This window comes from Xiphophorus couchianus, chromosome 5 (genome assembly GCF_001444195.1).
Source record: "Xiphophorus couchianus chromosome 5, X_couchianus-1.0, whole genome shotgun sequence".
In the NCBI taxonomy this organism is placed as follows: domain Eukaryota; kingdom Metazoa; phylum Chordata; class Actinopteri; order Cyprinodontiformes; family Poeciliidae; genus Xiphophorus; species Xiphophorus couchianus.
In genome coordinates, this window is record NC_040232.1 from 11,763,485 (window position 1) to 11,779,911 (window position 16,427).

The following is a 16,427-nucleotide window of genomic DNA, read 5'->3' on the forward strand; positions in this document are numbered from 1 at the left end:
TCTTCTGCTCAGCTCATTTCCATGATATTTAATTATCACCACTATCACTGAATTCCAAACGCCTGCTGGCATAAAGTCATTGGAGCAACATTGTGTGAGAGTCAATCCTGAGCCTCTGATGCAACAATATATCTTTGCCAAGAGGGAGTGAAAATTTTATGAAGACTGCACCACAATTTGTAGTTTATTGTTCACATGCCAGTAATTTTATGAAGGACAGGAAGAACTTATATATTAATATCCAAGGTTAATTCTTTATTCATGGGACAAGCTATGTGTTTCCAACAAGACAATTTCTGGTAGCACAAACACTGGGGTGGAAATTTAAATTGTCTTATACCGGCTTGGTTCCAAATCCCTCCTCCGGAAAAAAAAAATCGCTTTAAATTTGTTTATTGGAAAGTTAGATTTATCTATTCTTAATTCTACATGTCCTGCTATCAGCAATTTGTGATCCCATTTTGCCCTCTCCTACTTCATTTGTGTACTCAATTTTATAGCAAATCATTCATTACCGATATCCTTAAGAAAATGTATGTTAGTTTGATTTATTTGTATTTTCTAAGTCCAGTTTATTAAAAATCTTATTTGAAACACCTTTAATGAAAGTGTTGTTAAATAAAATGAAAATTATTTTAAAAAAATTTAAAAACTGGGACATAAAGCAGATGTACAACTGAACTAAATGAGTATACCAACTCACTGCCCTGAAGGATACTGGTGCACTTGGGTTTTCAGACAGACTTTAAACTATATGTATTTAAACCAGGACATGAAGATACCTTAATTAACTTACTTAACCTTACTACCTTTTAATTGGCCAGTAAAAAAACAGTGAAATTGTAATGTTTTCCAAAATCAACATGCATAATGGTTTAATTTAATGCCTCCTGCTATTTTGAAGCGTTGATTTTCTGAAAGACTTAATGTTTCAAATAGACATTGTGGGGATTGAACCGATAATCTTGGTGTTTTAAGCACCACACTCTGACCAGCTGAGTTAACCGGTGATACATAATGTTGAGTTTTCATTGATATAAGTAAAACTTACATGATCTTACCACAATGAAGATTTGAGAAAAGAGCTCATATTCTAATGTTTTTCTAAATCAATATGCATAATGGTTGTATTTAAAGCCTTCTGCTATTTTTAACTTACAGGACCCTTCGTTCAAAGTTTGGGAGCCGTCACTGAAATGGTCTGACATCCTCTGAGTTTCAGACTAGGTTTGATGAATTGCCTGAACAGATAATAATAAAAATGTTAAAATATTCAATGTAATTTAGTTTAAATTTAAATGTATATTATTTTTTGAAGATTTTTATATTATGCTTTTTTCTACTAGCTGTAAGTCTGTGTCATTTAAGATATCCGTATGACATCTGATGTGATCAAACCAAAAAAAACCTCATGTGGCCTCCTAGTGACAAATATTCGCATGACCACATTTACCTTCAGCAAACAAGAAGAGATTTTTAAAAATTACTTTAAAACCATCAGTTTGTCCAAGCTGTTACAAATTGTTCGACAATTTTGGGTGCAAAACAACCCGAACTTCAACCGACCAATTAGAGAAAGAGGTGACATCATGTGATCAAAATATTAAATAGATGATAGGTTGATGTATACTTTATTGTCCCCATAGGAAAAAAAATTATTGGATATTGTGCTCTAAACAAAGCTGACACCACAATTAAATACACTACAAACAATACAAACTCATGTTGAACACTAGTATCACAATAAAATCAAAGCACAACAAAATGCAAAAAAATAAGGCTGATGAGATATTATCCATTATTATGAGTGCCAATGAGTCAGTTTCACAGTAAATGCAGCCACAGTGATAATACCCGGCATTTCATGCACAGATGGCTTCAGTTTTCAGTCACTTTGTATTGTGTGTGTGTGTGTGCTGTCACAAGACAATGAAAGATATTCTTCTTTTGATTTCCCTTCAAGTGGAAGTTGTTCTCTATGTCTAGCAATGCTTAGTGTGTGGGTGTGGCTTTTTGCTTTGAATTTTGTGAAAGGTTGGATTAAATAGCTGAGCTGAGTCACTAAAAATGAACTTTAACACACCTGATTTCTGTCATTGTGTGGAGTGGGGGAGTGGACCAATTCAATTCACTGCTAAAACATATAAGACAGAATAGTGCCTGTTAATGAGTCATAGTGCAGGATCTAACAGTGTGGCAGAATATTATGTTCTAAAATGTTTTAGAAATCGCGTTTAAAATGTTTTTTAAGATTTAATATTTTAGTCACTTTAAAGAGTCTTATAGCGACATTAACAAAAGGCTAACAAGCCTGTTCTGGCTTACCTGCCAACTATAAAAATGTTCTTTCCCCAATCATAATATCAAAGTGGAACTGACTTTTTTTGTGGTTTTCAGTTTTTTGTGACATGCATTTATATTAAATGTTTCATAAATAAAAATTCTTAGACAGGGTCAAGTATTCACAAATTTGAGCCATTTGCAGGTGGCTCTGGTCCACATCTCCTCTGACTACTGGGGATCCACTATATTTTAGTTTGACAGCCCCTTTCCAGGACATGGATGTAAACCTGAGGATCTGAAACCTTCACAATTCAAAGAAACCTTTTTGTCTGTATTGTTACTAAATAAAATTTGTTTAGAGCCACAGAATCTAAGTCAACCTTAAAAAGAACAAAGTGTAAAATAGATTTTTTAGAGTAAAAGAAGCACAATTTTACTTTGTAAAAAATGTATGTTCATAGTGTATCATTATTATTACTATTATTATGGAAAGCACATCATAACTACCGAAACCATTCCATTATTATTATATTAAATGCTACAAATTAACCACAATCTACCAAGATTAAACGCAGCCATCTCAGTAATTTATGATCACAATCTTATTGATAGTGACGGGTTGCATGACATTAGTGCAAGGATTTGATTAGAATAATTTAAACAGGCATTAGTCCTGTCATATTAAAGTACACAGCATATGGTGGAAGCACAAAAACAACAGAAGAAAAAGCCCAACGCAGTTTTGAAAAACTTAAACTCGGTGTTGAACACCTGTAATATGAAGCATAAGATTCAGTAAATGTCAGAGGAGTGATTCTTTGGAGCATCACACCCATCCTCGTGACACACCCCACTGCAATTACACTCTGCTAACACAGTTAAAGTTTAAACCACTCAGACTGAAAGGGCCACAAACACTAAGCAACTTCACTATGGAACAAACCCAGTCTATGAAATGTTTACACACACATTTATCTGAATGAATGCAATTATATGACTAACACCTAACAAAGACTAAAGGACAGGAGGGCATAACTTTCTACTTAAGCAGGTTTGTCATAACAAAGAGATTAACCAGACAATTCATGTCAACTTGCTTTTTTTGTTGACTTTCTGTGTGGATCTCACGGAAACGCACCACCCAGCAGTAATGAAGGAGGGAGGTGCTGAGAGAACCAAAACAAACTTTCTGTTTTATTGTTATCCAGAACAATCACACTGGAAACAGTACAGACTCGAATGAGTCATCTCTCTTTTACTTGTATTTTGTTTCTAGGGAGCCCAACATTATTGTATTATTTTCAATACAATATCTCTTTTGGCTCATTCAAATAATTTCAAATGCTTTCTTGCTTTTATATCATTTTCAGTTTATTACCAAGTTGTTTTAAATGACATAATTTTCGTTTAAGTCGATTTTCATTCAGGCTTTAAAGAGGTATACATTAACAAAATAATTTTCAAACAGCGATTAGCTGAGCACTTAGCTGGATAATAAGTTAAACATTGTGTTTTAGCATAACAGGATAAAACCCAACCTGAAAGATCCCTCACAGCTATGTGATGCCTAATAGCTATGTGAAAGCTATGTTTTCACATAGCTATTATGTGCAACAAATAGTTTTTGGTATCCTTCCATTTTCTGTGTACAATAGATAGTCATGTCAGATACGAAGCTGGGAGAGAAAATAGGTATAAAATCAATCAAAAGAAAAACCCTGAACACCTTCAGAAAACCGAGAGAACTATTGATTCTATTTGTTTTTTCAGCTATGGCTTAAAAGCTCTGCACAGTACAGTAACTCAGCTATTATACAGTAGGTATGTATTTAAAGATGGCTGCATGCAAGTCTACTTTTAGCTCCGGGTGATATGATGAATTACTTGGGAGCATATTAAAGCCACACTAAAATACCCCAAGTGAAACATATTTCGTAAAGCCAGGTGAAACATATTAAACTGAAAACAAATGATACAGCCCATACAATTCTAAACTGCTCTTTCTTGTGCTATTATTTTTAATAACAAAGTCGTGCACGCCTTGGGTTCAGAAAATGAAGTAATTATAATAATACAATATGTGTTCAAGTGGTTTGCTACATTAAACATTGTATTTGGAAATCCTAATCTTTAAGGTATTTAATAAAAGTTTATTGAGTCTACATTTATGTGTGAACAAAGTTTTTTATTGGTCTAATTTTTTGATACATGAGCCACTGCAAGTAACTTCACTGAATGAAGAACAAGCCTGTTTTATCCATAAATGCGCAACAGAGACACATACCAACATTTTATATTAAAGCATTAAAGCATACTTCTTGTTTGTTCACAAACTCTGTTATTTTCTATCTGCTGAGCCTGTTGTACCATTTGGAGGTCAAGTGATAATAAACAATAAATATTGTCACTGAAATTACCTGGATCTGTTTTAACATATAAACATTGCCCAGGGAGAGTATTGGTTTCCTAAGTTTTATGTTAAAGAAATTTTATTTAGGAAAGTGTTTCTTCTTCCTGAATTTATTTGGTAAATGTATTACTTCATTGTCTTATTCTTTAAAATACCAGAATTTGCACAAAACTTTTGTTTTGTTTTTGATTATCACATTTTTTTTATTACTAAATCAGATGGTCTAATTAGTTATTCAGTACTTAATTTATGTTTTTATTTAATACTTTTAGATTTCTGCAAGTCAGTAAACTTTATTATTTCATAGCTAGTTTTAAATTGGAATGCATGTAGCTGACTTTAAATCTACATGTTTGACATGATTGGATTTACCCTTCTTTTTTTTTTCAAAGGACCTCAAAATAATATTTGTTGTGAATTGAAGCTATACAAATAAACTGAAACATATACATGTCAAACGATTAGAGGGTGATTTATAAAATATTGTATGTCTTTAACTCACAGAGTGCTGCAGGCTAGTATTCAGGCTAGTGGTGTATTGCTACAAACTTATCAAACTCACATTCCTGTTGCCTTTTTATCACTGCTATAACTCTCTGATAGATGAGCCTATTCACATAGCTGAATATCTCAACAACACATGTGTTAATGACCATACAGGAAGCGTATGACTCAGGTGTGCAGAGCATACTCAACAGTCTTCTGCAAATATTTTCACCTTTCAGGAAGTGACTGGCAGGTTTGCGCAGCTGCGCGGCTCAGGAAATGTGATAAATGACAAAAACATGGACCTGCCTTTCTTATGTTGAAAGAGAGCCGTTCTCTGCCCAGTTACTGCACAACATGAAAAAGTTACAAACAGGTGGGCCATGCATCTCACTTCTACATCCTTTTAATATATCACTCATAGCTCATATATTCTGGAACATATATAAACACTGTGTTGTAAGACAGTATAATCTCTTATTATCACATAATAAAAAGAAAGCCAGGTAATCATATTATGTTGTAATAGGATGATACTTACAGGATTGTTTGGCTTCATGCATGTCATGGTCACAATGTTCCACCGGATCTGTTATTCACTATCAAGGACACCAGCTTGATAAATGAAAGTAATTAAGTTGTTCTGCAAGGTCTTTGTAACATCAAAACTGTAAAGAAACAGTGCCCTCTGCAGGATATTCATCAGAAACCCAGCATCTCAATAATGCATCATTTTACTCTGGGATGTGTAATGCATCTTAATTTCCTAGCCTTAACTGTGATTTTGAATAGTGCTCTCTTTAGAGTAGTTTGTCTTCTGAAACTTCTCCTATTAAACAGAATCATTTTTATAACAGCTTAATTCAATAACTGAAACACCAAAAATACCTTAAAATACAGTACTATATGTAGAAACCATCTTGCCTAACTGAAAAGTAACCACAATCTTCCTTATCTGCACTTTTGGGCCAATCGTCACCAAGGAAAAGGAATCCTTGTTTGGCTACGTCAAGTAGCCAGGTATTTTAGCTCCCCAAACTGCATTTTGCAATTATTTTAGATATGCACTACGAAAAAGTAACAATAATTGAATAGGTGAATTTTCCATGAATAGTTTGGAGGTACGTTCCACAGAAAAATCCACAAATACTGAACCGTGTGTAGGCAAGTATAGGACTAAGTTCTCAGTAAGTGTGGCACATTTACTGCAAAACCACAAAGAGGTTTATTTTTGTTTTAAAGATACAGCAAGAAATCGACTGATGACCAGAAACAACTTATGCTAACAATGACAATATTCTGTGTGGAAGTTGTTTGTATTAAAGAAAAGTAACTCAACGTTATGGAGAACAAAGGTGTGGAAGGCAGGTTGGTTAATGAATTGACACTGGCAGATAACAGGATTTATCATTTTGAGTTGTCTGTGATGAAAAAAAAATAGGATTTGCAAATATTGCCACTTTTGGAAATTAACATAAGGAGATTCTCTACGAAATGCACACATTTCGCATTTCTTTTAGCATTTAGCATTACTTTTAACCAGTGTTAAAAGTAAGGCTAACCATGCTAGTTGTACATAATATATGTGCTAAAGACTGCTGAAAATGTATTTTTTCTCTAATAATAGTAAACACTGTTTTAAACTAATGGCTATCACACACACATTGGTTAACATAAATAATTGATACTGACTCCTGGCCAGAAGACTAGAAAAATTGTTGAAAGAGAAAGAGTTACATATAGAAACTTTACAGAAACTGGTGATCGGAAGTTGGCTACAAAACTCTCATCAGTCCATTTCTAAATTCACTTATACTTCCTAGCAAATGCAACATATAGACTAATTTGTTAATGAATGTATCTTTAGAGTCATAGAGAAAAATACACAATTTACAGTAAACATTATGAAAAAGATAATAAAATCTCCATTTAATTTTATAGTCTTAGTAACAACAAACAAGAAGAAATAATCTCCTACACATAAATGAAAAAGGAAGAAATGTCCCCTTCATGTCATGCTGTGTAATGCCAACTACTGCTACATTGATAAACCATGATTAAACACACCCCCACGCACACACCCCTGCACACAGGTAGATATGAAATAAACATTTCTACTGCATTGGAGTTGTGAAAGTAGAGAGGGGGTTCCAGAGAGAAGATCTAGAGGGCGTCTCTGTTTCCCCACAGGCCCATTCCTGTAAAGAAACAAACATGTTAAGACAGCCTATCAAGGTGTGTATGTCACTTCCTGTGGCAGCGTTCATATCTCACCACTACTTTCGTAGCTAAATATGTTCGCTCATTTTCTGCAGCTAAGTTTGTGATGCTTTCAGAGTAACGAAGAACAACAGAAGTAAAACACTAAGATTCAACATATTTAAGTGTTAAAATATCAATGTCTGTTCAAAATGACTGTTTTATTCTCAGGCTGGAATGCTACATTTTAGTCCAACATCAAATCTAGTTTTGGTCTGGAAGGAAATTATCACTAAGATTTCCAGAAGTCAATAAGTAAGTACTAAAGAAAGCTTCATCCAATGCCGCCTTCTTTATTTTCATACTTCTAAAGGAAATCCACTGCTTCCAATCACCACTTAATCAGTAAACAGCCTGTCTGTTTGTAAAGTAATCTCAGTATCAGCATCAGCATCATGCAGACCAAGAAATATAGCAAACAGATAAGAGATAAAGTTGTGGAGAAGGTTAATGTAGGTTTAGGCTTTAAGTGTTTTAGAAGTGTTTTCAGCATCTCATGAGTTTGACACAACTACAAACCTACCAAGACATAGTCACCCTCCTAAACTCTCAGGCCAGGCATTGATTTCATGCAAAGATCCTCACCTGCACAACTATTCGCTTGAATGCCACACAATGGCCTTTATGGAGGAGTGGCAAGAAGACATGATTAAAAGGAAGTCTTATTTTAAGGTTTGTCGTGAGGCATGTAGGAAACCTAGCAGAATGTGTTGACTAATTCTGTACTGTGAACACAATATCCCCTCAGTGAAACATGAGAGTGGCTGCATCATGATGTGGGGAATTTTTTTTTGTCTTTGTTTTTTTTTTAAAGAATGGGCTTAGAATACAAAACCGGTAAATTTACTCTAAAAATATTGTATCTGTAATGGCAACCAAAGGAGATTCTATACAAAGTATTGACTCAGGGCAAGGCAAAGGCAATCAATTTCAGATTTTTAATTTAATAAAAAAATGAATTTGTAGTATAGTTTTTAGTTTTACTTCAACATGTAAATATTTAGTTTTCTTATCATTATTATTTATATTTATAGATGCTCACAGATGCTTTTTATCCAATCTGGCTGGGCTTAAACTACTTGTCAAAGCTGCTAAAGATGTAGTTCTTTGTTTTGTTTTGTTTTGTTTTATATATATTTTTCAAGCATGTGTAGTTTTGGTTTATTTTACAATTTTGTTCTGCTTTCTGTTGGTCTATAATAGAAAATGCCAGTAACATGAAAATTGAAGGAAATGTGAGGGACTTTGAAAGCCAGGACATGTCATCAAACATTTTAAAGTAATCAAATCATTTAATGTTCTTAAGGGAGCCTGTGTTCACGTAAATCACTCCAAATTATATTCCACAGTAAAAAACAGACAGTTTTACGGTCTGTGGGGCTTTTAAGGGAAAAATATTTAACTGTGTTTTGTTTACATTGAAAGAAACTTCTTTGTCATCCTGTCTCTGCTTTCATAGCAACAGCCCTGAGAATGACTATTCCTAATTAGTTTAATTAACATCATGGAAATCCAAACACATTTTTGGTTTATTCAACAACCCCACATTAATGCAAGACATAAAGTATACACCTACAGATAATTTTTGTTCGGCTGAAAACATTCCTGTTCTCTAGCATGAGGGAAACCCAGCTGGCGACTGCACTCAGTTGTTTATGATGCCTGATGAGGAGCTCTGTAAAGGGAGGCAGAGCCTTTAGTCTGATGAGAGCCTTTCATCAAGCTAATTACTGAAAATAATTGCACCTAATGAGAATAATGTGCTAACCGTGCACAACAGCACGAATGAAAAATGATGTGTGCCCAAGTTTGAGTTAAAATATGTTTTGGGAGGGCGATTGGTTGATTTGTAATGATTAATGTGTGTTTACAGCAAAGAGATTGGGAAAGTTTACTCTTGTTTGTATGGAAAATCTACAAATGGAGTCCACCAAAAATACCACAAATTCCAACTGAAGAAGTGGAGAAACTTCCTCTTTTCTGTTACAGTGAAAATGTGCTGAAATATTCTATTCCAAAGAAAATTCTCACAAATCACAAGATTCACCAGGTTTCCTGTAAATGAATTCTATTGAACATCAAAATCAGACACATTAATCTATTAAGTATTGCAATCATAAATGTTTTATTGTTTGTTTTTCTTCATATAGACCAAAATATATTATGATGTCAAAGGCTAAATACTATGGTTTTCAAAACTACAAAACAAAAAAATCTTAAATATCTGGTATGTATTTGTATTTAGTCTTCTGAGTCTCTATTTTACTGAATTTCCCTTTAAATCAATTTAAGCCTATTGAAGTACATCTCTACCAGCTTTGAAAAATAGTTTATGATCAGCCATGTTGGATGGAAAGCATCTGTGAGCATCTTTTCTCTTTGTGTCACTGTCTATAAAAACCTGATTTGTGTAGAACATGTAGTTGTCCTGTCATTTGATTCTCCAATCAAAGATGTGGATCGCTACAGTTAGAACCAACATGAGACTCCTCTTTGCTGCTGCTGCTGTGTTCATAAGCGTTCTATAGTAAACTATTTATTCTGAGAATAAATTAAAGTAGGTGGACTCTATTTAATAAATATGTAATGCCTGGAAGTAAATTGTTGCACTGAATTTTATTTAGGGGTGTAATGGTAATAAAGCTGAAAAACAAATCTGTGTTACACTATTCAGATTTTTATCTACTTCCTGTTTTAATTTAAAAGAAAGAAAAAATACCTGGGTATCAAAACTTGTACGCCTGAGAGTAAGATCTGAAAAACAACAACAGCAAAAAATAATCACATACATTTAAAAGAAATCCTTTTAGCATGTGTTGTTCACATGCAGTTGGGACTTTACGTTTTTATTCTTATACAAGCAAATGGACAGAAAAATGAGCAGAAACGCTCTGAGTCATGCATCGTAAAGGGGTATATGACATTCTGAAGAAGAGAACTTACCAACAACGTGGTCTCGAGCGTGCACTTTAGTCCAGAACTGTGCTTGTTGTCTGAAACAGAGCAATAAGGGCACTACTTAATATAAATACACCTATGAGCAATGAAAATATGAATTTATGTAACACATTTGCATTTGGTTTTCATTTTAAGATATACATAATAATGTACGTGTGAGGAACACAATTGTTCCTGTGGTGCAAAATGTACAATCATTTTGTGAAGAAACTACGTGCTCTTTGCAGCATCCATCAGAGCTGTGAATGCATTACCTTCTCTTCTTTTCCTTGGCAGCTGCTTTTACTTAGGAGAAGTGAAAATGAGAGAAAAAGAGACATTACGACTTCCGCAAATGAAGAAAAGCAAGTTTAAGTAAGGAAGAGGAGTTTCTTGTGGAATCTACCTTTCCTCTTAACCAGCACACCCACAAAAACCGCAGAGCAGAGGAATAATATGGCTGCAGAGAAGGAGCCCAGTACAAGAGGCCAGTCCACACCTGGAACACAAGCATTGTCCATTGTCCAAAAATTAAGGAGAAAAATAAAATGTTAAAGACAAGCACAATTATATATTCATATCTGGCTGCAATGATTCCCCCATCCTTTCCCATTTAATGATTTAACAAATGAGAAATTACCTTTTAATGTTGGAGGGGAATTTCCTGAAAAATGCAAGAAAAGAAACTGTCAAAAATTAAAGCATCTAAAACACTGCATATACAGTAGTAGCACAGAAGGTCTCTACCTGTAGCTAAAGCCAGAGGGAAGCTTCTCTCCGAGAGGCTCCATGTGCTTCCTAACGGAGTCCTGTACTGGCACTGATAAAAGGTCACTGGTGAATCCTGGACAGGCACAGCGAATGTGACTTGATGTTGTAAAGCTTTTGCACGGTAAGTTGCGACAAGACGTTCGCTGTCAGCAACGTAAAGTAAGAACACAGAGCCAGGATATGCAGGGGATCCTGTACAGAGCAAATGCCACACGTCTGTCTGCTGCTGGAGAACCAGGGAGGGCACAGGAAGCACACCTAGGAGCAACAAACAGCCAACCAACAATAAACCTGTAAAACTACATACCAGATAGACTTGAGGTTATTCATAAATTATGTTAACCTCATCCAGGTTTTTATAATTTTCTGTCATAGTTAGGAGTGAAAAGTAAGGTTTTTAAAAGTTTGAAATTCTACATTATAACTAAAACATGAAATGGCATAAAGAGACAATGCATTTTAGCATTTTCTAAATCTGTGTAAATAAAAATTTATTATCTTGTCCCTGAATTTTTAGCTTCAACTCTGTCAATATTTCTGTCTCTCTGTTATTCAAACCTTATATCTCGTCTCTTGAGACCATGATTTTGGCCCTCAGGGAAAACGTTTTGAGACCTCTTGTGAATTGGCTAGACATAGGTTACTGAAGTAATAAAATAAATTCTCACCTCTAATCGTGACCTGCACCACATTGCTGACAGATGAATTAACCAATCCCTTTTTACTGTTGATCTGGTAGAGGCAGGTATACTGTCCCTCCTCGCCTCCTCTTACTGGTCCCACATTGAAGACCCCTGGCTGTGGATCAGGGTTTGACACCTGACTGGCCTGATGCAGCGGGATGGCAGATGTTATCCCTGTTTGCTCCCTCAGCAAAAGAAACATTGCAGGTTTGCTAGACTGGGACTGTAACTGGTTTGAATGAATGGGGACGCTACATCGGAAGTGGAGCGTGTCTCCCAGTGTCACCACACCATCGGAGGGCTGTACGGATAAGACCGGAGAGGGACACGAAGAAATGGGAGGAGTTGGGGCATCAGCTGTTTGGACAAAAAAAAAAAAAAACAGAAACACTGAAATGTTATCTTGACCAGTCAAAGTGTATTTCTGAAGCACAGTGAAAACAACACCACTGTTGCACAATGTATAAATTAGCAAAACATGAGTCCTAAAATCTGAACTGCCATACTGTTGAAATGTGCTACACAAACAAAAAATGCATAAAACACAATATAAAATCTATCTATGCCTTTTGAAAGTAAAGGTTACCTTTTGAAAGTAGCATCTTTTGAGCAGGTGTAAGTTTATTATTAAGCCCACATTTCTGTATGAACAGAACCACTGAGCCTGTTTTTGGGATGCAGGAGCAGGGGAGGAGGGCACTATTAGCTTTTTCAAAAGAGGACCAGCATACAGAACATTGCTGTAATCCAAGTGAGACATAACAAAGCATATCCAAAGTTCATTGACGGAATATAGGACTTTGAAATGGAGCTTTAAGAATAAAAAGTTTGTTTTAATCATCGAGCAGAACTTTTAAAGTTTATGACAGAGTGTGTTGCCAATTGATGTCAAAATGAATTTAGTAGACTGATGGTACTATCTTTACCATATAGATTATCATTCTAATTATAATATCTCTTTGGCTTCTTAAGGGTAAGGAAGCTCTGTGCTGTGGCAAGACTTGATCAAAATTGTGACCCATTAAATTCTTATGAAATCACTGTAACTGCTTATTATAAAACTCTGTTCCCTACACTCTTAATAGAAATGGAGCTTAGAGACTGTCCGTTAAAAAAATCAAAATAATAGCAGAGTGATCAAGGTAGTGTTTAATTTTAAAAAAAAGTTGTACTACAGCATGTTGTAAGGTATCTGGGACACAATCAGACATCAGAGAATTGATTAGACCGTCAATACAATGGCAAGTTATTTGTGACATACTTGATTTTACATATCAGTATTTGGAACCAGCAGTCCAGGATGAGCACCACCTCTCATCCAGTCACTGCTGGAGATATAGGCACCAGCCCCCTCTGCAACTGAGACAATACATGGATGAAGTGTGTTATATCTACAATACTGCCATATTCCTAGTTCCTAACCAAACTTCCCTTTGTGAGTGGGAGTAGTTTAAACCAGTACCATTGTTTGATCTTTTTGTTTGTGTGTGTGCATGTATCTGTGGGTGTGTGTAGTTTCTATATGAAGCGCAGGATGTTACCACTGCTATCCACACCCACAGAGCTGAGGACAATAAGAGACCACAAACAGCAGCTGCATACAGAAGTGTGTTTTTGGGGTTACTGTAGAGCGGATGGGAGTGTTTATTTTATACCCTGTGTGAAATCTCAACCGGCTGCAGATTTAACCTGCAAACCATGTGACTCATTTGGATTTCTACTTAACAGTCAGTTTCATTCTCCATATAATTCATAGCTGACCAGGTAACAGTGATATTTTTAACGGCGCAGAAATAAACCATGTAGGTTGAAATAAAGAAGAGAAACATGTATTCTTTCTTAACTTGACACCAAAACATTTTCTCAAAAATGACAAAAGCTGAGTTAGAGCTTAATTCATTTTTAGGGCTGCTAGCATTTGATCAAATGGGGAAGTTGTAAAAACGTACCTATTTTTTCCTTTAGTTGCAAGTAGGGGCTGAACAGACTGTATTGTCTCTCTTGGTTCTTGTATAAGCAGCAGTAAAGATGCTGCTGGCCTGAATCTGGTTCATCCATCCTGACGGTGAAGTGAACCTGCTGAACTGGGTAGAGCAGTTCACGCGAGTCCATCTCAATAAAATGAGAAAATAGTACACTGAATATAATCACAGAATATGTCAAACGCGCTTTACATAATGAAACTGTTTAACTGTTTAATTTAATTTTTTTTAAAAACTCAATTTACTTTTTTGGTGTCACTGTACAACATGAACACAACGCCACTGTGGCCCCTAGGAGCTCGGCAGACCAGGACCACTGAGTCTCCTGACCTTGAGTAGATGTCCAAGGTAGGAGTCGGAAGAGTGGGAGAGGAAGTGGAGGCTGACACTCTTTCTGCATGAAGGAAAGATAAAATACAAGTTACCCAACTTCCCTAAGAAATAACATCATCTTCAAACATGGAAATAAAAGATTGCTTCATCAGATGTTCAAGTTGACTAAACAGACGATTTCAGTTGAAAATTAGAACACTAAAACATAGAATTGTTTTTTAACATAATATATTTTATTGTTAGTCGATAATGGATAAGTACTGACATAAGTTTTCTCCCACAAACAGAATTTTTCAATGAAAAATTGAAAGATAAAATTTCAAACAGATTTCTGTTCAAATGCTTACCCAAAAGTTGTAAGAAAGCGAGTATAGGGGGATAAAGCCAGAGTGAGCGACCACTGACACACGGCATCCTTGACCCAAAAAGAAGACTGACTGAAGTAAATAAGGCACCTCCAAACATATGCTTCATTCTTTCTCTCCCCTGTTTTCCTCTCTCTGTGTTTTCTTAATGCATCTGACATCCTCTTGAAGACAGAGCAACGGGGGAAGTCAAACCTGTAAGCACACTTCCTTTTTTGGAGATCACTGGGCGGATATGTGGTATGATGAGAATTAATAGCAGTCTTTACTTCAATCAGAACCAAACCAAATGTGAAAAGCTCTGTGTCAACATAAAGAAGTAGAGCACTGAGATTTACAATCCAGTCATCGAATGTCACAACTACTGTAAAAGTTGTGCTTATATCGCTCAAAAGACATAAATAACTGAAAAGTATTTTTTCCTCCTGCTGTAAATTTGCCCTTAGTGTAAAGTCTGTCATTCTTCCTTTCTGTTTTTATTTTTATCTGTTAACCTACGTACATACTTCAACTTGATGACCGGAATTTTCCCTGTGTATGACAATATAGGATATTTCTATTAAATTTTAAAATGTGTTGAGTACTCTACTATTTCAGGCATAAAGGCTTGTCTTACCACTAAGCTGCAGTAATGTAGTAAGACAAGGCCTTGTTTATACAAAAACGATTTTATCAGTGAAACAGTAACATCTTGTGGGATGTTTGAATGTCATCTATAAGAACAAGAGTGAGGAGAAAGAGTCAGGGAGCCCTTATGCCTTTTTAAAAAGTTTGAATATGCCAGAAAAACATATATTTATATCTTATTAAAATGAGAAATAGACTTTTTTAATGAGATACATTTGTCACTGAAACTTGTAATGAGAAATTGCACTTAGATTCGTTTCTTAGCTTAGTTTCAGGCCACTATTATCTTTTCTTTTAACATTTTGTGTACTTTTGACCAAAAGATATGCACTAGCTAATCAGTTCACTGGTTTTAGGAAAAAAATACAAATCTATTTCATCTGAAGAGATTTAAGGGATGTTAGTATTGTTGTCTGGACACATGAAGGGGTGTTATCACACACACACAAAACTGAGCTGACTGATCAGCTGACAGATCAGCTGTTTCCTGATGACCCAGATTGTTGTATTGTAATATGTAGTAATTTTTAAGATGATATTAGCATTTTGGAAGTGTTTTGCAGAGAAATTAAATTTTGGTGGTATTTTTAGACTATTATTAAAAGAATTATTTTCCTTTTGACTGTTTATCATAGCAGGAATCAACTATGAATATTGTCCTTCGTTGTTCCTTAGAACACAACAGCGTGAAACAATTGTAAACATATTTACTTGTAAATATTGTTGTTAGCCAGCCAGTAGAGAGAACAGCACTGCAGTATGTTACTCACCCCTCCTTGCAAATATTCATTTGCAGGGCAACATGAAGGTTTATTTACGTCTTTTAGCAGAGTTGTGGCATGTTTGTCTGCTTAACATAGATTTGATCGAATTAAAAGTAAATAAAAACTCAAAATAAAAATGTGTTTTTTGGCAATAATGTCCAAAGTTATAGAAATATTATGTGTTTATTTGGCTTGTTCCTGTTAATTTACATTTGTTCTGTTGTGGTAAAGACAATTATGACAATACCAAAGCTTTTGTGAAGGCACTAAGGGCCAAACTACATCTAAATAGTTTGGTTTGGTTCTTTAGTTTTTGTCATTAGTAATTGTTATTTTGTGTATCAACTTCAATTATTCAGAATAATGTTTCCTCCTAAAGTCTTGTGAATTCTATCACTGTTTTTCTTTCAGTGACGGCCATCTGACTCTTTATTTGCTCTGAAAACCCCACAATTTCACAAGTTCCCTGTTTCGCCATCAGTGTGTAGCATTTTTTTTTTTACATCAGAGTTTCTACAAATTTTAGT

At 35.1% G+C, this 16,427-nt stretch overlaps 1 protein-coding gene across 1 annotated transcript; it reads right to left on the reverse strand.

Annotated features, from left to right (window-relative positions):
* Positions 1-6,380: 6,380 nt before the first annotated feature.
* On the reverse strand, positions 6,381-14,676 carry LOC114143846 (uncharacterized). Its single transcript, XM_028016185.1, has 11 exons — positions 14,492-14,676; positions 14,057-14,205; positions 13,779-13,941; positions 11,815-12,186; positions 11,123-11,404; positions 11,016-11,039; positions 10,782-10,874; positions 10,651-10,681; positions 10,382-10,431; positions 10,158-10,192; positions 6,381-7,377 (listed from the first exon to the last, which is right to left on the reverse strand). The coding sequence occupies exons 1-11, from the start codon at positions 14,616-14,618 to the stop codon at positions 7,294-7,296; spliced, it is 1,410 nt and encodes a 469-aa protein (XP_027871986.1). The 5' UTR covers positions 14,619-14,676; the 3' UTR covers positions 6,381-7,293.
* Positions 14,677-16,427: the final 1,751 nt, after the last annotated feature.